This window comes from Eriocheir sinensis, chromosome 25 (assembly GCF_024679095.1).
Source record: "Eriocheir sinensis breed Jianghai 21 chromosome 25, ASM2467909v1, whole genome shotgun sequence".
Classification (NCBI taxonomy): Eukaryota; Metazoa; Arthropoda; class Malacostraca; order Decapoda; family Varunidae; genus Eriocheir; species Eriocheir sinensis.
Genome location: NC_066533.1, coordinates 7,484,469 through 7,507,722, shown reverse-complemented (window position 1 = coordinate 7,507,722; position 23,254 = coordinate 7,484,469). Strand labels below are relative to the sequence as shown.

At 41.9% G+C, this 23,254-nt stretch overlaps 1 protein-coding gene across 11 annotated transcripts in view; it reads left to right on the top strand.

The window, feature by feature from the left end:
- LOC127003278 (nuclear distribution protein nudE-like 1) overlaps positions 1-22,639 on the top strand; it is a 69,235-nt gene extending 46,596 nt beyond the window's left edge. Inside the window, exons 3-9 of one of the 11 annotated variants that reach the window (XR_007757027.1) lie at positions 3,568-3,716; positions 7,352-7,488; positions 8,218-8,451; positions 11,405-11,520; positions 16,790-16,881; positions 18,346-18,403; positions 20,869-20,936. Coding sequence is in view for 9 of the 11 variants with exons in the window: in XM_050869729.1 (XP_050725686.1) it covers positions 3,568-3,716; positions 7,352-7,488; positions 8,218-8,451; positions 11,405-11,520; positions 18,346-18,403; positions 20,869-21,050 (876 nt within the window). In the remaining 2 variants the exon portion in view is untranslated. Of the gene's footprint in view, positions 1-3,567; positions 3,717-7,351; positions 7,489-8,217; positions 8,452-11,404; positions 11,521-13,296; positions 13,388-16,789; positions 16,882-18,345; positions 18,404-20,105; positions 20,234-20,823 lie in introns of those variants that run through there. The other 10 variants (XR_007757026.1, XM_050869730.1, XM_050869729.1 and 7 more) reach the window with 10 other exon arrangements.
- Positions 22,640-23,254: the final 615 nt, after the last annotated feature.

The following is a 23,254-nucleotide window of genomic DNA, read 5'->3' as shown; positions in this document are numbered from 1 at the left end:
CTTTGTAGTTTGGGTAGTGGTGGTGATGGTGGTGGCGGTGGTGGTGGTGGTGGCGTGCAAAGTTTATGGCAGTCAAGCACGGAATGTCTCGGCGTAATCAAAGAGAACGTATTGATCTATTAAGAAGAGAAAGAAAACGGGCAAAAAATATAAGCATGCGAGTTTTGTGTTGTGTAAATTTAATGGTACCTTATATGTTATGTGTGCGTGTGTGTGCGTGGGGTGTGTGGGGAGGGGGTGGGGGTGCCTGGGTAAGTGTGTGTGTAAGAATCTGGGCAGAATGAATAATTGAAACAGGTATTTTTACTTTTTTTTCTTCCATTCCTTCCTACCTCCTTTTTTTTCTTCCTCCTCCACTCTTTCCTACTTGGCTTCGTTCCTGTTTTCCCACCTTCCTATACCTTCCCTCCTCTCCTTTGTTTCGTTCTTCCTTCATCTCTCTTTTCTTTCCTTCTTTATTCCTGGTAGTACTCACGCAAGGTCTTCTTTCTTCATTCCTCTCCCTTCCTTCCTTCTTCCCTTCATTCGTTTCCACCGGGTACGCATAGCTATTCTTTCTTGTTTCCTCACTTTCGTTTTTTTCATGGTATTCACACAAACTATTCTACCTTATTTCCTCTCCCTTCCTTCCTCTCCTCCTGGCACTCCACTATTTTTTCCTTCCTCAGTTCCTCTGCTTTCATTCTTTCTCCCTTGGTATTAACACAAGCTAGTCTTCCTTCTTTCCTCTCTTCTTTAAACCTTCCTTCATTCAACCTTCCTTCTTCCGTTTCATTATTTTTTCTTTCCTCTCCTTTCATTCTTCTATCTTTTCTCTACTTTCATTCTTCCATCTTTCCTCTCATTCTTCCATATTTCCTTCCTTTTCATTCTTCCATCTTTACCCTCCTTTCATTCTTCCATCTTTCCTCTCATTCTTTCCTCCGTTCCTTCCTCTCTCCTTTCATTCTTCCCTCCATCCTCTCTCCTCCCATTCGTTCTTCTCTCTCGCTCCTCACCCTGCAGTTATTCAAAGTCGACGTTCCATAATATCGGGTCTTGACGTCCATTATCGGGCATGAGCATCGTAACTCGACGGGGCACGCTTCACCTCTGGGCCAGGTAGAGAAAGTCACCTGGATTCCTAGCGCGTTTAGATAGGTGAGAGTGAAGGTGTGTGTGTGTGTGTGTGTGTGTTGGGCCAGGTGTGTTTGTGCGTGGGGAAGTGGTTGGATTGGTGTGTGTGTGTGTGTGTGTGTGTCTGAGCAGGTGTGTTCTGTGAGAAGTGTGGGAGCTGCAAAGGGCGTGGTGTGTTTGTGTGAGAATGGAGGAGGGAGAAGGAAGAGGAGGAGAGGGGGAGATGCTAATAAAAAGAAATGTAGGAACAGGAAGGGGGGAGAGGAGGAGGAGGAGGATCACAAGAACAAGAATAATAAAAAGGGAGGATGATAAAGACAGAAAGAGGAAGAACGAGAGAAGAGAAGATAGGAGGGAGAGATAATACGAACAAGAACAAGAGGAAAAGAAGAATGATAAGAGGAGAGAGACAGGGAGAGGATGAAGGAGGAGAATAAGAAAACAAATAGGAAGAGGGTGAAATATAAAGACAGAAAGAGGACGAACGAGAGAGAAGAGGAGAGGAAGGAGAAGTAACATGAACAAGAACAAGAGGAAGAGAAGAATGATAAGAGGAGAGAGACAGAGGGAGAGAAGGAAGGCGGAGAATAAGAAAACAAATAGGAAGAGGGTGAAATATAAAGACAGAAAGAGGACGAACGAGAGAGAAGGGAGAGGCAAAACGAACGAAAATAGGAGGAAGAGAAGGAGGATAAGAGAAGGAGGAAAAAAGATCAGAAAAGTCGGTACAGGAAGAGGAGAGGAAGAAGAGGAGAACAAGAGGAACAAATTGGAAAAGGGAGAAAGATAAAAACAGAAAGAGGAAGAACGAGACATAAGAGGAGAGAAGGGAGAGGTAAAACGAGCAAGAACGAGAGAGAGAGAGAGAGAGAGAGAAGGGAGGGTTAGGTGTGAGCCAGGTGGCGGGAGAGGAGAGAGGAGAGGAGGGAGCATCAGGGCCATATTAGGGTCATCTGTGTCAGGGTCATGAGTCTGGAGCCCCCTTACACCTGTCCCCATAACACCTGCTTACCTGGCCCCCCGATGCCCCAGGTGACCCTCCTCATGCACACCTGTACCATACATCCGCCAAATATGTCGTCCTGTTTTTTTATTTTTTTTAAGGAGGGAAGGAGGAGTTAGACCAAGGACGTAAGTTTGATAAGGATAATGAATGTTTGATAATTGTTGCGTTTCTCTCTCTCTCTCTCTCTCTCTCTCTCTCTCTCTCTCTCTCTCTCTCTCTCTCTCTCTCTCTCTCTCTCTCTCTTTTGTGATGCCGTCGTAATGAGTTTGTTTTCTTATCTTGCATTTAAATCTTAACCTGCTTCGTCATTCACCTATTCTTTGTCACTCTCTCTCTCTCTCTCTCTCTCTCTCTCTCTCTCTCTCTCTCTCTCTCTCTCTCTCTCTCTCTCTCTCTCTCTCTCTCTCTCTCTCTCTCTCTCATACGTACCATATCTTTCCACACCCCGTTCCTCCTCCCCTTCCCTTCCCTTCCCTCATTCTTTTTATAATGGTACACGTAATACACCTTCAAAACCAGTCTTCATCCACACACCTTTTCCTCCACCCTCCACCCAGTCCCTCCTTCCCACCCTACACCCACAACATAAGCTCACGACCACCTCCTCCTCCTCCTCCTCCACCACCATAAGCTGTCATACTTCCACCCCCTCCACCCACCCATCCCCCTGTCTTGCTGTCCTTCAGATTTGCTCCCCACTTCCTCCTCCTCCTCCACCTCTTCCTCCCACCAGCAGGGATTAAGATATTTTCCCCTTTTCCTCTTCCTCCATCCTTGGCCCCTCCTCCTCCTCCTCCTCCATCATTCCTTGCTCACAGGGTTCAAAAGTAAGTCTTCTTTCCCCTCCAGTCCCTTCACTCTCTCCCCATTCCTCCCCTTGGATTATGGCACGTCTTTCCCCTTTCTCACGCACTGCCCTTTCCCCTTTCTCCCTTCACACACACACACACACACACACACACACACACACACACACACCATTAACATGTCCTTTGATAACCTCATTACCATTCCATCAGTACACCTTCACACACTTCTCTCATCCATTTAACTTCATACTTCACTGTAGCCTTCCTCTCTCCCTCTACCAACACTATCATCACCTCCACCACAACTACTACCCTCTTCTCCACCCACCACTAACCCTTCTTTACTTGACACTATCATAACCATCATCTCTTCTCCATTTAATACCACTATGACTACCATTTATTACCATAACTACCACTTTTCAATTTACACTACCATCCACTACCACTATTCCTCCACTTCCATAACCACCATTATTGCCAAGACTATAACTATACCATAACCACTTCCTCTTCCCTCTTTCTTCCCTTCCTTCTCGGTAGACATAATTCATAAGCCATTTCTTTTCCATTTGCTTTCTACCACCACCATCATCGTCATCTTTCACTCACCATCTCTTCTCTTTCCCCCAACAGGAGCGGCTCGATAGGCTGCATAACGAGTTCAACGGGCAGGTGAACACGCTGCAATCAGAGCTGGTGGACATCAAAAGCATCAAGGAAGAGCTCACGCGTTACATCAGAGAGCTGGAACAGGCCAACGATGATCTGGAGCGAGCTAAAAGGTAGGAAGAGAGGGAGTGTTGGGAGCATGGATGAGGGTGACTGGAACATGCAAGACATCTGGAGGGGAAGAGATCAAGAGGGGAGGTTGAGAGGTTAGCAAAAATAGAAGTCTAGAGGGTACTAAAAGGTAGGAAGAGAGGGAGTGTTGGGAGCATGGATGAGTGACTGGAACACGTAAGACATCTGGAGGGGAAGAGATCAAGAGGGGAGGTTGAGAGGTTAACAAAAATAGAAGTCTAGAGGGTACTAAAAGGTAGGAAGAGAGGGAGTGTTGGGAGCATGGATAAGGGTGACTGGAACATGCAAGAGATCTGGAGAGGAAGGGATCAAGAGGGGAGGTTGAGAGGTTAGCAAAAATAAAAGTCTAGAAGGTACTAAAAGGTAGGAAGAGAGGGAGTGTTGGGAGTATGGATGAGGGTGACTGGAACATGCAAGAGATCTGGAGAGGAAGGGATCAAGAGGGGAGGTTGAGAGGTTAGCAAAAATATAAGTCCAGAGGATACTAAAAGGTAGGGAAGAGAGGGAGTGCTGGAATGATGCATGAGGGTGACTGGAGCATGGTAAAGAGATTTGGAAAGGGAGAGGGCAAGAAGGAAGGTTGAAGTGAACAAAAGTAAGAGAAGGAGTGTTGGAAATAGGGATGGAGGTGGCTTGAGATGAGGAGGCAAAGAGAAGAGGTTGGGAGGTTAGGTGTAGATTGAACTATAAGGTAGGGAAGAAAAGGTGTTTGGAAGATGGTAGAGTGTGACGAGCACCTGTAGAGTCATCAATAGGTAAAGAAAGGAAGTTGTTAGGTTAGTGAGAAATGGTAGTCTTTAATATGCCAAAAGGTAGGAAAGAGAGGATTGAAAATAAGGTTAAATGAGGTAAACTAAGCAACCCGGGAGGTATGGAAGAAGGAGGAAGAGTCAGGAGGGTGAGAGAGGGTAGCTGGAGCATGGAAACTGGTGTAGAGCGAGGAGAAGGGTGATGGGGGGAAATAAATGAGGGAACATGGAGAGAACCGAGACATGTAAAGTGAAAGGGAGTAAGGAAGGAACAAAAAGAGGGAGGTAAATAGGAAGTTAATGGAAGGGAAAGAAATTAATGAGTGCTATTTTAGGAAAGGAAACATGGAGTGAGCCTTGAAGTATACAGTAGAAGGACTTGATGAGAGAGGGAAAGTTGAAGGAAGGTAAAATCAACAGAGGTAAAGAGAGAGGTACCGTACTGGAAGGGATAAAGAAATGAGTCACAATACAGTATTAGAGAATTGGTGGAAGGAAATAATCTAAAATAAGCCAAACTGCACACTGAGAATGGAGGGAAAGGGAGAGAAAGGGATCATAACAATAAGGTGAGGGTGAGGGCAGAAATGAGGGGAAATAAAATAGGTACCAAGGGAATAAGGAAATTACAGGGAGAGGGAGAGGGGAAATTAGAGGGAGTACAGGGAGGGGAAAAGAGGGTAGTCTGAGGCATGTCATGTGAGGGGAAAGGGAAGGGACTGGCAATAGAGGGGAGAGGAGGAAGAGTTATGGAGAGGAAATTGCAGGATAGGAGAGGGATCGGAAGGAAGGAAGAAATAAAGAAAATTAAAGAAGAGCAAGAGGGAAGGGAGACTAAAGGGGAGAGAGTGTCCTTTTGAGAGAGAGAGAGAGAGAGATTTAATATAATAGGTAAATAAAAAAAGATACAATTAATACATATAATAATTGGTAACAGTACACAAAATGGGTTAGGTTGTATAGAGAGACTGAGAGATGAGGTGTGCTGGAGGAGGAGAAAAAGGAGGAAAAAAAGAAAAATGGAGGAAAGAGAGGAAGAAGACAGAGGAGGTAAAGGAAAAAATAAAAATGAACAGGAGGAAGAGAAAGGAAAAGAGAGAAGAAAGAGGAGGAGGAGGAAGAAAAGAAGGAAAAAAATAAGAATGAACAGGAGGAAGAGAAAGGAAAAGAGAGAAGAAAGAGGAGGAGAAGGAAGAAAAGAAGGAAAAAAATAAGAATGAACAGGAGGAAGAGAAAGGAAAAGAAAGAAAGAGGAGGAGGAGGAAGAAAAGAAGGAAAAAAAAAAGTGAGCAGGAGGAAGAGAAGGGAAAAGAGAGAAGAAAGAGGAGGAGGAGGAAGAAAAGAAGGAAAAAAATAAGAATGAACAGGAGGAAGAAAAAGAGAGGAAAGAGGAGGAGGAGGAAGAAAAGAAGGAAAAAAATAAGAATGAACAGGAGGAAGAAAAAGAGAAGAAAGAGGAAGAGGAGGAAGAAAAGAAGGAAAAAAATAAGAATGAACAGGAGGAAGAAAAAGAGAAGAAAGAGGAAGAGGAGGAAGAAAAGAAGGAAAAAAATAAGAATGAACAGGAGGAAGAAAAAGAGAGGAAAGAGGAGGAGGAGGAGAAAGAAAAGAAGGAAGAAAAATAAGAATGAGCAGGAGGAAGAGGAAGAAAAAGAGAGAAAAGAGGAGGAGGAGGAGGAAGAAAAGAAGGAAAAAATAAGAATGAACAGGAGAAAGCTATGAAGAATTAAAAGAGGAGTAGGTGAAGGAGATTTTGACACGAGAAGCGAATACAAAGAGGAGGAGGTATCAGAGAATGGACTCTTGTCTCTGAAGTGAAGGAGGATGAAGAAAGAAGGGGTGAGAGAGAAGAGGAGGAGGAGGACAAGGACTTAAAGAGAGAGTGCAAGGGGGGTCAATAGGGCGTTCTTAAGGGGAGGTGCATAGGGGGGGTTGCCAGTGCTTTACGACAGAGCGCAGAGGCCATTATTTCAGGATGATTTCAGGGTCACAACGTAAGACTGCGATTAAATGACCTTGGGAGCACGGAAGGATCTATTTTTAGCGGAATGTTGAGTTTCCTTTCACCTTCCTCCCTTTCCTCTGGTTCCTCTCTTCTTTTAACTCTCTTTTTCTTTGAACTACAACTGTTAGAGGTATGAAGGCTCTAATTAAGGAAAGGGTAATTAAGAAGCTCGGCAGCTGGAGGATATGTTGAGTTTCCTTTCATCTTCCTTTCTTTCCTCTGGTTCCTCTCTTCTTTTAACTTCTCCTCTTCCTTGAGCTACAACTGTTAGAGGTATTAAGGCTCATATTGAGGAAAGAGCAGTTAAGAAGCTCAGCAACTGGATGATAAAGGATAAAGGTGAAGAGGTGTGCCAGGCAGGATATGAACAATAGTTTTATTCGCCTTCCTCACCTTCCTCCATTTTTCCTTCGCTCGCTTCAATAACTTGCGTAAGAAAAGGTTAAAGGTTTTCCCAGCATTATCTGAACCCGAGTCTTCCTTTTCTCATTTTTTTCTTATTTCTTTCCCCTCAGATTTTATATAATGAGATCTGATATATATATTTCCTCTTTTCTCTATCAGTCCTTATATCCCTCATTTTAGATAATTTTCTTTTCTCTGTTTACTCCATAATTTCCATTCTTTTAGAGTTAATGACAAAAACAGGAAAAATCAAACTATTTTCTCTTCCCGTTTATATTTTCCTCCAATCCTTTTATTTTCAAAGCTATACTAAGTTTTCCCTTTGTTTTCATCCTCAATCAATATTTCATTCCTTCCAAAATTGGTGGCAGTGGAAAAGGATTACAATTTTTCAAGCAGAGTCAGAGCTACATTTTACCTTCCTATCTTTATCATCCCATGTTTCCTTCTTTTTCAGAGCTACAGTGACCTCCTTAGAGGACTTTGAGGCCAGACTAAACCTAGCCATCGAGCGCAACGCCTTCCTTGAGTCTGAACTGGACGAGAAGGAGGACCTCAAGGTGACGGTGCAGAGACTCAAAGACGAGGCCAGAGGTGAGTGTGTGTGTGTGTGTGCAGGGAGGGAAGGGGGTAATGAGACAGGGGTGACAGCAGGAAATGAGGTGCTTTTGTGTTTTCTTGCCGTTTGGAAGAGGGGGGAGGGGGGGGGAGGAATGTTTTGTTGGCCTTGTTGTCTCATCTCGTAGTACTATTGTTTTTGCTCCAGGATCCTTTTTGTTTTTTTATTTGTTTTCTTTGCTCAGTTTTCTTTTGTCAGGGTGACCCACTCCTGATGGGGTCAACAAGGAATGTTTTCTGTTCTTTTATTTTGTTTTACTGGAATTCACCAATATTTTTAGTGTAGTGGTGGTGGTGATGGTGGTAGAAGTAGTAGTAGTAGTAGTGGTAGTATCAGATGTAGTACTGTAGTCGCAACAGGATTAGTTGACATTATTTATAGTAGTAATAGTAGTAGTTGACAATTCATTGCTTTATTATTCATAGTAGTAATAGTAGTAGTTGACAATTCATAGCTTTAGTAGCAGTTGACAATATTCATAGCTGTAGTAATAGTAGTAGCATCTTAGAAGAATACAATTATCACAGTCCCCTAATACAACCACCACCAGTCACCATCACCAATGACAGTTCACACCCTCCCCTCAACCCAAACAAAAGCTATCCCATTAACAGTCCCAGCCTCTACTTTCTCCTTTTCCCCAACTAAAGCAAAGGATGTCCCACTCACTAACCAAATATCCATTACCCTTCTTCCTCCACCAGACCTGCGGCAGGAGCTGAGCATCAAGGACACCTCAGAGCCAGACAACGACAAGGCTCTCATGCACCGCCACCACCACTCCTCCTCACCCCAGAAGCTACACATCCAGCCGCCCCCGAAGCTGGACGTGGCCCTGCCCCCGTCACCCGCAGGAGAGTCGGCGGTGGACTCCAACAAACTGGTCTCCAATGGTACCCAACTGTCAGATTCAGTCCCCACCACTCCTGTCGTTATATGTGAGGCCTCCCACATTCTGTCTTTTAATAGTCACCCCTGATCCCTCTAACTTTTGCATCCAGTGTCCAGAATATGATAGAACCAACCTGGACTTCAGTAGACCAGAGCCCTGCCCCCATTTGTTAGCTCAAAAATCATTGATAAAACAGTTCTAAGTCTTTACTAGAAGTCTTTCAAGAGAACTTGTTTTCCCTTATCAAACAGCAATACCTCAGTTTTAATATATATTTTTCCCCCATAGGATATTTCAGCAGTAGTGTAAGCCTGGACATTAGTTTCTGCTTATTTATTTATTTACTTTAAGATATCCAAATCCTCTTTTCTATGCAAAAGGTTTTTTTTATTTTTTTATAAAAAATCAAATTTTTAAAAATTTAAATCAGATTATTTTATTCAAATCGATTTATTTTTATTATCATTATTATTATTTTTTATGAATGAATGAAAATAATTAAATGGATGCAAACCTCAACATTCTCTACATTAGTTTCAAACACTTGTTGGAGAATTCTTGTATCATATTCCATCATCATAAGTAACCTGGCAGGCTGTTTGAGCCAGTCCTAAGACTGGCCATCTGCAGCCAGCCAGCCACTGCCCAGCACCACACCACAACTCTCTCTAGTCTCTTAACAGTCTAACCAGATCATGTCATGTTTTGGACATGTCCTGACTGAAATTGCACAAAGAAAAATGACAGCAGGTTCAAGTGAAAGTATCAGAAAAAACTGTGGATATCCATGTATGTATTTGATGTGAATGTTTGGAGGGGCCCAAGACTACCCACATGCTGTCCTGATGATTGCCTATCAACCTGGACTCCAGCAAAACTCTCTAAAGAGGATCAAGTGAAGTTTGGGAGGGGGGGGGATTAGTCAAGCAAGATGGCAGCAATATAAAACGGTTGCCTGTGCCACCAACTGGCTGGAACCAACCAAAAGAGTAAAGATGGGGGCATACAGTGTAGCTGAGCAAGGCCGCATTGCTCATCTCCGTAACATTGGCCCTTGAGCCTGTGGTGGGAAGAGCCAATCACCCCCCGGGACACAGGGTTGACGTGACATCAGGGTTACCACAGTTTACCTTCCCCAGGTTTCCCCAGGTACCCATTTATCGACCAGCCCGAAAGGGAAGATGAACAGCTGGGTGAGCTCCATGCTGACTGCCCAGGTTGGGATTCAAACTCAGGACTGCAGATTCATAGTTAGGCACGCACTACTAGACCATGGAGGCATGAAAGATAATATCTACGTGGTGAGAAACTTGCTATATGAGGACAGACTTAAGCATCTAATACAGCCAATGTCAACATGATGAGAAAGCAATTATGACAAGCAAATGAACTGGAGTTGCTAACCCATGGTTGCACTGCACACATTCAAAATGTTTTGGCTCATGATTTGGAAATTGGTGACATAGAAGAACATGTGGTTCACGTTGTTTGAAACTATCACTCTGCCTCAGCAAGGTACCGTCAAAAAGGCGGTCAACGTCTTGTTCTGCCCCAGGACACTAGACGGACCATGTGTGGCTGACTGAAGATATATATCTATATCAGCTCATGAAAATTTGTGAAGTTGACAAGGAAAATATTGATATCAAATTTAGTGTTTTCTTTGTTTATTTTTCCATTCTATATTGTTGCCATGCAATAAGATCAAGATTTAAATCAATGAAATAAAAGAAGATCAAATAATATAAATCTTGATTTAAATCAATGATCAACTTGATTTAAATCAAGGAGGTAGAATTGGTGGAGTCGACATGGCCTGCTAATCCCATTCATTGAGGTGAAGCCGCTGAACTATCATTTTTAGGGCCACAAGATGAGGAATACGGGTGAGAGCTCACGTCCACTACCTTAGATGTTAACTCTGGACCCCGTCTCATTCATTATGATGGTGGTGTTTTTTAAGTACTGTACATTTATTGATGCGGTAGATCTATTTCATAAATACCTGACAGCCTGGCTGAGCCCATTAAGGGGGAGCCTGACCTGACAACACCTGACACCTGGCTGGTGTCCACAACTTTGCAGCCCTAAAAATGACAGTTTGGCAGATTCACTTTTTAGGGCTGATGTCAACTCCACCAGTTCTATCTCCATGGTTCTCTTTTAACTACTTCCTGGCATGTAGGCAGTGGCAGAGGTGGGTGGGGAGGAGCCTTGTTCTACTCTACCCTGTCCTACCATTCAGTCTTATCAGTATTAGCAGTAGTTTAACAGATGTCCCTGTATAGAGCAACAGGTCTCTTGGTATCTCTTCTTCCAGTGTATTGTTCAGAACCAAATGGAGATAAATATGTATTGTGTGTGTGATCTGCTTATCACACAATGGCCACAGGGAAAGGGAGAGATAAGGATCTTTTACTACACTGATGATTTGTCGCCTTGAGTATGGGTGGCCGTGGATATCAGCACACACACACTAGACAGGGAATTAACAACCAAAGCACAACTGACACAAAAAGATTCAAAGGATTGACTGTTATTCCTGACATTTTGGGGCTTAAGATAATGTACATTTCAGTTACATCATTACAGATAAAGTACTTACAATATTTTTTCTAGGTATCAAAAGTTTTACTAGATGTCAAAGATTTGTGTACATTCTCAATTTTAAAATATCTAAATTTTATTTAGTTTAAAAATATATATTCATTAAACATGACTCAGTAAGGTGAATTTCCAGTTTCAGTATGCTTTATTTTCCATCAGTTAAGCAGGTATTATTTTGCATAGTATATTTCTTAATTCAAAAATGTTAGGATCTTATTTTTCATATTTCACAAAAAGAAGCACCATTAAAGTATTATCTAAACCACCAAACTGAACCCCCCGCCCCGCCTGGACTCCTTGTGAGGGGCGTAAGCACCACGGCGAGGAAACACACTCCATAAAATTACCACCATTTCCTTCCTCATTTCCTCACGCTCCTTCCTATATTGCAGCTCCACCCTTGCACAACAACAACAACAACAACATGAGCAACGGCAGCGTGCCCATGACTCCCTCGGCAAGAATATCTGCACTTAACATTGTGGGGGACCTCCTAAGAAAAGTCGGGGTAAGTCTAACTCCTCCTCCCTTTTGGTTTTGAGAGGTTGTCAGTCTCCTGTGCTGTTCTTACAACCCTCTTTCTAAGTCAGTCAGTTGTTTTATGCAGGTTTTATTCTGCTTAGAAAAATGGTCTGAAGGACAGCACAAGATTTTTTTAAATTTTTTTTTATTTATTTATTTATTTATTTATTATTTTTTTTTTTTCATTGTCCTTGAAACTTGGTGCATTCAAGGACATGTGATGCAATCTTCATATTCACATGGAGCAGGCTAAAAACATCAAAGTCAGCAGTAAATATTGCCTCAGTAATTTATTTCTATTGTTTTATAAATTTGTCTTCTCTATGCCCAGAGCTGAAGGATAACAAGTGCCTGTGTGAAGCCTGTTTTCCCTTTATTTGCTGTACAGCCCCTGAAATGCTATCTGTTATTTTCTATTATTTTCATATTACTTTACTTTTTCCTTTCTCTATCATTATCCCTGCTTTATCATGTCTTCTGCTTGACTCTTGGCCAGCTGTAGTTGGCAGGGTTTAGGGGGCATCCGGCAAGCAGACATAATCCAGTGGATGTTTTCCTTCTGCTGCTGTTGCTTACTTGTCATCTTGTTATGTAGTTGGGGCTTGTCAGCAGAACTTTTGATTGCGCTTGTATATATTATGTGAGTGGGGGCATTGACAGCATAAGCTACTCTGTAGTGATGATTGATTTATGTAGTCATTTACTCCCTAAGAGATTAGCTTATATACTTTTTTTTAATTTCCTCAGTAAGATAAGCATGCATGCAGTTAAACTTTTATTTGTAAATAGTAATAATGAACATTGAAGATGAGTGAGTCTTCTCCTAATAAAATTATATATGATGGTTATCTCCTGTAGTGTCAGGTGAAATTACAGCATCTTACTTGGTTTCCATAGTTCATAGGTTACAAATGACTTCTAGGTTTCATTATTACAGTTTTTCTGACTCAGGTTTTCTACTCAAGCATCAGTTTAAGGAAATTATGTGTATATTATTTCAGAATCATCTGGGATCTAGTTTGCTTTGTTTTTCCTTGGCCTTGGTCTGTCACAGAGCATCAGCAGCTGGTCAGAAACTGGTATAAATCTCTTGTTTTCAGTTTCTGCAGACTTTGAATCACCTTGACACTTGTGATTCTTCTGTACTGGCTTCCAAAGACTTTACTATAAACTGACAACCAATGACTTGCGCTGTGGAGCCTCCTTCCACCTTCCGTCTGTCATCTGCCCTTTCAAACTCCATGATCATTATAATGTAAAGAAAATGGAAAAAAAATAAACTAACTGTGGCCAGAGGCCAAAGTGAACAACTGTCAAGATCAGTTCAAGTTCTGCATCATCCGTGTAGATGTTCTTCCTGTAAACACGGTACAGTAATGTTTGAGCTGAAATTCCCTGAAGAATGGCAGTATTATCATTATTGATGAAACTCATAGACCCAGTTCCTACACAGGATTAGGTCTGGTAATAGTGGAAAAAATCCAGTGATAAACTGGCATTTGTAGAATTTGTCGCCACAACCCTAAGGAGAAAGGAATTTTATGCATAGAGGTATGTGTATTGTTAGTCACCTACTATTCTCCATAACAGAAGAGTATAATTACCTCCTAGAATCCCCAGTTCTCTCAAGCACACTATTACTGGTTTAGGTGAGGAGGTGACACAACGAACCCTTCTTGTACACTAAATTGACCAGACGACAGTGACTTCCTGTGGGCGGTTATTATGTTGATGATCTCCTGTGACAAGGTGCCTCACTCAGTGTTTCAGGCATCTGTGTTGTGGCCCCTTGGCAGAGCTCAACTTTCTAGGTGACTAAGACTACCTCTGCCCACTCCCTGACTCCAGATGCTGTAGGTAGAGCCCCTGTATGTGTTGTGGTGCTGGCGGTGGTGGTGCTGGTCTAGTGCTTCGCTGTGTTGTGGCCACACGACTCACAGACTTTTATAGGCTGCTTATTATGTGGTGCTTATGTCAGTGTTTATGTACTACTGTTTTGTTTCCTGTCTTTGTACAGTGCTGTCCTACCTTTAGCTTATTTTACTAGTTATTATTCTTCCGTGAAACTAATGAATCAGTAAGTGTCACTTCTTTGAACGGAACATATTGAAGGACACCATGGTAATCTACTTGATTTATTGATAATGCACTTTTAACATGAAATAATCAGGTTCTGACAGTCAAGTTGCTGAAACACCATGATCATTTACTTGAATTGTTCATAATGCTGTCTTAATGAAATGATAAGGATATGACGAATCAAACTGACTGAAGACGGAGCATATTCACCTAGTAATTTTACTCGTCTGGTCCAAACCACCATCGGCATGCATTCCACAATGGGTCTGGCGGTGGTGAGCCAGGACGTGACATTCTTCTTGCCTGAGTGAGAGATACAGACATTCAATGGAAGAGAGTGCAATAGGGCTGTGAATACCATATACAACAGGTCCATACAGTGCAATAGGGCTGTGAATACCATATACAACAGGTCCATACAGTGCAATAAGGCTGTGAATACCATATACAACTTACAAGCAGCTGCAGTCAATTATGATGGCAAGAAATGGACATATATAAACGGCTGATATACAGGTTTTTTTCTTAACAACATAATATGTTGTTTATATCCTCTTAAGTAAATAATGTTTGTAATTATAAGGTCATAAATGATTACTGAATATTTCTTGCTGCTGCTTTCAGGCTCCTTACATAAGGGAATGAGTATATGTAGGTTTTACCCATGTGTACAGTTGTCTTCATTTGTTATTTTATTAAAATACTCAGGTGGGGATCACAAGGGAAGGTATTAAAAGAAAGGACACAAGATTTTGATCCAGAGATCCAGAGGCAGAATGCTCTGGGCTATTCTGACAACTGGGCAAAGGTGGCCTCTGTTTAGGTCTGAACTTTGTTGGGTGTTTAATTGTTATAAATAATAATCATTGTCATCTGTTTCTTATAATTTTCTCTAAATTTCATCATGTACAGTATTATCTCAGACAGTTGTTACTACAGTAGTAAAACATCCTGCAAACAAAAGCTCAGAACAATATCAAAATCAGGGACCATCCTTGACCACCTCACAGAGAAGCCCAGACAGTCTTTACCTGTCAGCTGTAGTCCCCAAGATGAGAATCTTTTGTTTCTCATCTGATACCTCTCTTTGTAACTCCTAAGAATATTTTAATCAAAAGATAAATTAAGATTACCAGTCAAAGTGATACGAAACAGATGACAATGATTATTATTTATAACAGTTAAACACCCTACAAAGTTCAGACCTAAACAGAGGCCACCTTTGCCCAGTTGTCAGAATAGCCCGGAGCGCTCTCCCCAGAGTTGTCATCTGGATCAGAATCTTGTGTCCTTCCTTTTAATACCTTCCCTTGTGATCCCCACCCGAGAGTATTTTAATAAAATAACAAATGAAGACAACTGTATACATGGGTCAAACCTACAAATTTTCATTCCCTTTTGTGTTTAGCTGGTCTGAAAGTTGAACAAAGAAATATTTACAGTTCCTTTTTAACCTCATAATTAAGAACATTATTAACTCTGGAAGAAAATAAATCCTTGAAAGTCTCCCATGTATCAGCTCTAAATAATGCCCTTGAACTTAAGTTGTGACTACAAAGTGTGGATAAAGTGGAGTATGCTACAACAGACATAACTGGTTCTAGAATATCATTCATTCTAGCACATTGTATTCATGGATGATCCAAGCGTAGATTGTATTCATGGATGATCTATTCCACCCCACAGCCAAGACCAAAGTTACCACCCAACACAGTAAAGACTGGTTCGATCAACTTGGTCATATCTCAATCCTACCTGATGTAAAAACTTCTTGGAAATCCACAGGAATCAGCACAGAGATTAAAACAAGGGTTGAAGGAGTGTTTGCTCTATCCTACAGTGGGCTTTGCCCCTCTGAAGTTCTTAGGGTCAATAAATAACAGGTATATATATCTAACTTTCTAAGGGGACTCAGCTCCCCTCATCCCCCCTGTGTTTGCAGATTTAACTGCCATGGGCTACTTTGATGCCCACGGCTGCACGTTTGCATTCGTATTTCATTGCCATTTCCATACTTGTTTGGATACCTACCGAAGGGGTTTCAAGGCTAGCAGAAGATAAAATGACAACACAAGAGTAATTTGTAAAGAAGGGGAAAAGATGTGGCCATGTTAATGAAACCAATCTCCATCCCTTAGGTAACCATCTAAACATGATGAATAAAATGTACAATCCCTGAATGGTGTGACACTGTCATGGCTAAGGTTATATTTTGGGCAATGATTGCAAAACAGAGTATTTCACTGCTAAAGATGAAAACATGCACATATGTAGCTGTACTCCTGAGCCTCAGAAACACAATGCATCATGGATTGGCTCTTAGCTCCCCGTGGCTAACATTCCTCAGTGTGCATTGTAAAGTTTTATTGTTGTAACATCTTTGTCAATGAAAAAATGTTTGTTATATCATAATTCATAGTATGATCTGTTCATTGTGGCATAGTCCACTGTATAAGGTGTCCACCTCCTTACTGCACCATAATTTCCCCTTAAAAGACCTCCATAAATACACACACACACTCCATGACTTGATCATTGCTGTTGTACATTATCATTTTGACATGTGACTATATAGTGACTTAGACTGACCATCCTCTTAGCCACTCACTCGCTGGTAATGTTCACTAACACAATCTTCCCCTCACCTAACACCTTAAATTCTTCGTTCTAACATACTTGCTGCTTCAGTAACTATTTTTCCACATTTGCCCTGTAAACATGAACTGTAAAACGAGTCTCTTACTTAAGTGATCTTAGTTCCTTGTAATGTTGTGCTTGTACAGTGGTGATTCATTGGAACTAAGAATAGGAAATGGTAAATTTTATTTCCCTCTTGGCCTGGGGGGAGAGACTAGAACCTTCAACAAAGAGAAAACTTATAAGTTAGTTTTCAGGGTATTATATCCATTATGAACAGTGGATTAGATAATGCAATGAAGGAAGAAATACCAAGTTTCCATTTACCTTAATATAATTGGAAAAGCAGCTACTCATCCCTGTCACAAATAAACTCAAAACCATATTAAAATAACTATATAATACAGTGTGTGGTGTGTGTGTGTTTGCAAAAGATAAGTTTTTAAAAAAATTCACCACCACTATCACTGTCACCACCACCACCACCACCACCACTGCTGCCTCCTAACACCGTAACACTAACCCTCCCGGCACCTCAGGCCCTGGAGTCCCGGCTTGCCTCCTGCCGCACCTTGGTGAAGGACAACCAGCGTCCCCTCGGCCTGCCAGCGCCAGGCAACCACTCTGCCAGGTAACCACTAACACGCCCGGGACCAGGTGTTGCATGACCCTCTGGAAAAATAATGAATTGAACATTTTCTTGACTTGTTTAGGGAGTCCTTGCCTGTTTAGGGTTTCCCCCCCATCATAGGGCATTATTAGATGTCTTGGTTCAATGAGTAAATATTTTCCTATAACATCCCTGTATCTTAGAAAGGATATGTATTTGTAGGATTAATTTGTCTGCACAATTTACAAACTTAGATTATAGAATACTTATAAAATTCGAGGACTTCGTAGATCTTACAGAAAAGAATTTAAATCGTGCACCTCTGTCTTGGGATAAACAACTCAACTCAAAATGTGGAATCTGTAGGTTACCTTTAAGCTCGGAGGATTTGTCACTTGCAGGTTTGGCTTGCTGAGTAACTGTGGTTATTTATTCCTGTATTTGTGCATGTGTTTGTGTGTTTGGTTGTGGTGCACTGTCCTCTACCCTTGCACTCTGCTTTTTGGTCCTTAGAGGAAGGAACACAGATCACAAGTCACCAATCCATCACAAGTCATGTATCCATCACTCATGACTTCCACCTCCTCTACCTCTCCTCACCTCACACCCATCCCACACCCACACCCACTCCCCAATGTCCTGTTTCCCCACCGTTGTAAGGCTTTGTTCCTCTGGACTTCTGGACCGCATGACTCAGGACTTGCCAAATTTATCATATCTGCATTGCCTTCCAGCTTCCTACCTAGCTTGAGTTTGCTCCCAGCTTAATGCTTTCCAGAACCAGAGGCTTTACAATAGATGTTTTCCTTACATCTTGCAGCATATCATTGTTGTTTTGCTGCTGCTTTCTCTTGTTTCTCTCCTTCCTACTCCCTGCTCCTGCTGCAGAGGTGGTATGTCCTGTTTCAGCCTTACTGTATGCTCTTACTCCTTTACTCAGTCAGCCCTTTCTAATTTGTGAACTTGAATTTATGTCCTGACCCTGTTGTTGCCTTGACAAGTCTCCTGTTGCAGCATTTTCAGGACACTGCCTCCAGACTTTGCTGATGGTTCATTCGTGTTCCACGGTCATGCACCATAAAGTATCTGAACTGTTATAAGGTGCCATGTAAACTATTTTTCTGAACTGGAAATGTGACAACTGAAATTAGTTATGCAAGAACAGGGTCATGACTGAAGGTATGTCCCATTTAATACTTTGTTTTATCCCCCTGGAAGCATTTTACCTTTGGTGTGGCAGGCAGAGTGCTTGTGCTGCTGGCTTCATTTGTATTATGTTTGTCATTCCTGTCACCCCTGCTGGCCACTGGCACCAGGACTGAGAGAAGGGCAAGAGCAACACAAAATTTTAATGAGAAAAGCTAATATATGAACTCCTAACATGTTCCCTTCATTGTCGCTGAGAGGCGGGTGGCCAGCACATGCACAACAGGGAATGTCATTAATTTCATTTCTATATCCATGTTTCCTTTTGTTTCTTGGCAGATGAAAATTCAGCAGATAAACCGAGACTTGAATAGGGTGAACTCAGTATTCAGAGCAGGTAAATGTCTACAGTTTTATTTATTTTTTAACTTCTACTGTGTATTATTATTTCCCACTTTCCTTCCTTTTCTACTAAGATTAGTTTAAAAGACTACTAACAGTTAGTGCAGTGAGAGATGGAGGGCTTAGTTCAGGCAAGTGAGAAGGGATATAGGTATTGGATATTTGGCTCAGCTAGAATTAGCATTTCATATCAAAATCAGAGTTTTCTTATAAGACTTAATGGGAAAATGTATGTTTTTATATAATTCATATCAGGTAGTCTGGGTATACGAAGGCACTTTGGGAGGCATGTTGACGCAAGACTTTAAAGAATACAGTATTGTTGTTCATTTCTTTGCCTAATATTTAAAAATAAACATCAAGTTTCTTATGTTTATCTATTAACTACTATTAAATTGATTAATATTGCTCTGTATAGATTTTGTTCTTTAAAAAAAAGCTTTAGTTTTTGGAGCTTCATATTTCGATGATAAAAAGTGATTTTTATACTTCATTACCCTGCCATAAAATCTTCCCATATGACATACACTCATCAACGAAAGTTTGTTCCAGGTAGTGTTTAGAGGAACAAACTTGAAGGAAAGACAATGATACGAATGACGGAGATGGATTATTGCATCACAGTGTCCCTTGCCGTGTCGCTAAACCTCTCAGACTACACTCATTGTGTTCGCATGGCTGCCCCAGGACAAATTACCGAGAGTTTTTCCTGCATGTCCCCCAACAATATTCCCTTTGAATAGCAGTAGTTTAGGATGTTTTACCCAAATTATGGGCAGGGTAAAGCAGTTAATGTCTGAAACTATTGAAGGTATCATTGCTCCGAGAGTTGGGGGTAAGCAGACCAAGTAAATAACTGACCAGCCTGGTGTGAGTGATTGCACTGGCAGGATGGTGGTGCATAATCAAGCTCTAACACACATTTACTTACACAGTGTACAGTTACCTCACCAAACAGACCTGGGTTAGTCCGTTATTTTATGGGCTGTTACATGATTTGTCTCAACACTCTTCACAATGTTGAGAGAACAATTTGTTTTCCTGCGAGATCCACCAAACTGCTCTTTCTGGGTTGGTGTATCTCTGCAGCCATCCTCCTGCCAGCGAGTTAAACATCATCTCACAATGTAATCACTCACTTCAAGTTGATCAGTTATTTCCTTGGTCTGCTCATCCCTAACCCTCAGAGCAATGATAACTTCAATAGTTTCTGACATTAACTGCTTTGGCTTGCCCATAATGTGAGTAAATAACACATTGAATCACAGTTATCCTGGGGGAAAATCATGGAGGGGCATGCACCAAAAAATTTCAGTAATTTGTCCTGGGGACAGCCACCCAAGCACCGAGTGTGGCCTGAGAGATTTGATGGAAAGGCAAGGGATGCTGTGACATCCTGTGAGTGGAACAAACTCGTGTTGATGATTCACCACCCTCATTCGTATTCGTCACAAGTTTGTTCAGCCAGCACTACCTGGAACAAACTTTTGTCGAGGGATGTAGATGTGACAGCTCTGCTAATGGAAGCAGCTACACCCAAAGTGTCTTCATAAAAACAGACAGAGTATAGGTCTATTTAATCCTATAGGAATATAATCAATGACCTCCAGAAAAGTTGTGCCTTCAAAGACTAGATCAGGCCGTTACTAGCTTTGAACTCGGAAGACATACAATGATAAGTGCCTTTGGTTTAACAGTTGGTGTGAGAGAGATGGTGTGGTGTGGTGTGCTATGCATTAGACCCCCCAACACAATGTGTACACCTACCTAGCAGGCTGTTGAGCTCCCCCCGATGTGCTTGCAGTATCCTTCTCCTCTTCCACTCAGTCATATAATGGAGTGGAGCCACAAAAAGGGATGGTCAGTGTGTTATTGAGGTTCTCCCCTTGCTTGTGTAGGAGCTGAGAGCATGTACAGCTGTCAGTCATCTTGTTTGGTGTTCCCCATGCCAGGCACCCTTAGAGCCCCGCTGCATGCTCCTGACCCCGTGAGGTTTTGTGGAGATGCTCTGGACCTCCGATAACGATAAATGTTGTGTTTTGACTCGGTAGAGAAGACATTCACACTGGAATATAATAAATGATATATTATCATGGGGAGAGGGACATCTTTGAAAATACATCCCCATAATTAAGGATTTCCTTCATATTACTCTAAACTGATAGAGCCAGGAAGGAAACAAATTTTGTCTTCATACTGTTATTTTTCACTAATTTTTCTAACATTTTGTAAGTGATGCAAGTTGTTATGTATATTTTTTTCTGGACATGATATATACACATTGTGACTATATGCATAAATATTTTTTATATGCTTTAGTATTGATGTGAGAACACATGAGTATATTGTGGTAGAGCTTGAAGGAGCAAGTTCACCATTGTCACTGCAGAGTGATTATTTGTGTTGACCTTGCAGACAGAAACAGCTGACATGCACCCCCTCCCCCACCTCCCCCACCAGCAGCCACCACCCCCACCACCACCATCCTCGCACCACCGTTACCCCCGCCTAGGCCTGCACCCCCTCCAGCCAGCCTCCCTCACCCCCAGGGAGGCCTCCAGAGGACTCGGTGCGGCGCAGCTTCCTTCCCCCGTTGCCAGCGGCCCCCAGAGGACCCTCCCCCACAGGGACCCCAGCGGTGACTGTGGGGTGGGGGCAGGGTGGTGGAGGGAGACAGAGAGGAGACTGCACATCCCCAACAAGCTGCCCAGTGGAGGGTGCCGGGCTGCCTCCACCCACCACCAGCGGCACCAGCAGCCGCTGCCTCACTGCAGCAGCTTCCTCTACACCAACGCTCACCCGCTATCCATCACTAAAAAGGAGTATTTTTTCTGAAAAGCAAGAGAAGCGGTCTGTTGTAACTGTCTCCCGGAGAAAAAGGACAAATTGATCTGGGATTGGCATGTACATAGTTAAGTTACTTGATATATATATATATATTGTATCTGAACTCTTTTTGAGAAAGAGGTGACTGTCCAAGCGAGAGAGGAGGAGGAGGAAAATGCGTGTTGTGATCTGCTCCCACAGTTTTCTTTCAGTCGAGTGATATGGGTCTGTTGTACACTCTAAGAAATAGCCTGTGCATTAGTGCTTGAAATTCTACACTAAACACAAGTGACAGTGATAAGAAGACCACATGGAAAAAAGGAAACCTTCTTGCAAGCATTGCCCCTGTCTGTGTATGTATTCTTTGCTGTCTTACTCTGTGTCTAGTGGAGCAGCATGAATGAAAGAACAGTTGTGAAGGTTTGCTTGTGTCTATATATATATGTATATCACTTCTTTTCTCTTAATTTTCATATTTCTTTTGGGGGGGCTGTGTAAAGCTGTGGGCACCAACTTGGACCCATGTAAAATTTGATCATGATTTTCCCATACATCATAACCTTTCATAAATTCCTACCCGATTCACTCCTTCAAAAGTTATTATACTAACCACTCATCATCCTTTAAGGTCTATATCATACTCCTTAGTGCCCCTCAAGGAACAAAGAACAGCCTCTCAGCCTTGCAGCCCCCTCAAAGTCTGCCTCACACCACATGCTGCGTCAGGCCAGCCACTCACCTCGCCACCCAGAGCTGCTGCTTCACATCCTTGTTCACTTTGACATGACTGGGAGGAGAGACAAGGACTGGTGCCACATCAACCCAATGCCCGGCTGACTCACAGACAGATTCCCACCAGAAGCCATCACTGCAACTAAGAAAGCTGACTGAGGAATCCCAATGCCTTATCTTCCACACTCCCTGTCCCTTCATCCAAGCCATTGTACATAAGTGTGGCAGTCACATTCTCAGGACAGACAGAAAGTCTTACTCTCACTCTGCAAACTGGCTGTTCCCCTGCATTACAACTTAGGGGACTTGCTGCTAACACTATGAAGTCTGGTTGTATTGCTCTCTGACCCACATAAAGCCACGAGTCTCCTGAGCTGAGGCAAGAAGTCTGCTGGCTCTTAGAGAAGCAACATGAGAGAGCAGTGGATGGTTTATTCTTCTGGCAATGTGATCCATCACCTCCTAGGTTTACATCCTCCACTGGTTTTTATAATGTGCGTCTATAAACGTATATTTTTGTTAGACCTTGGTTGGAAAAGTATGGTATGTGAATAGTCACAAAGAATTTTTTTTATTTTGCTATTTTGGGTGTAATCTGGACAAATGGATTCGAAATTGATTACTGAAGATGTTTAATTTGATTGGTTTAAACTTATTAAAAATTTAGCTTGAAGCTTTGTTTAATTTCTCTTGTTATGGGATTACAGGGATTGATTTATCCTCACGATAGATTACTTAAACCATTCACAATAGTTCATTCACTAAGCTGGACCCCTCCAAGCAGTGGTTGGATTCCTGGTTGAATAAGTAAGGATGCTGCTAATTGGCGTCTGGCAGGCAAGGTGTCTGACACGTCTGTGACTCAACACAATCACGTGTTCATGAAATCTTCATATTTCTTTACTGATGTTATATGTTACACGAAATGGGTAAATTTTGTTAACATGATTGAATTAAACAGTGATTCTACAACTATAACTGTTTTCAGAACTCAGTATCATAAAAATAGTAATTACAGTATGTCAAAGAATAACATTTGATGTTTACACCACTTTCAACAATCCTTCTCTGCCACCTCTTATATTACAGTTAGGCTAATCTAAAATCAGAATGTACCATCACATTCAGGAGGAACCAGTGTTTTATTCTAAAATTGATGCCATAGTTGCTGCAAATATCTATAATAAGTAAAAAGTGGTATAAACATTAAATGATGTTCTCTTGCTTCTATTCACCTTAACTTAATGCAAGATGGCGCCACTATAAACACTCGCCTGTGCCAGAACGG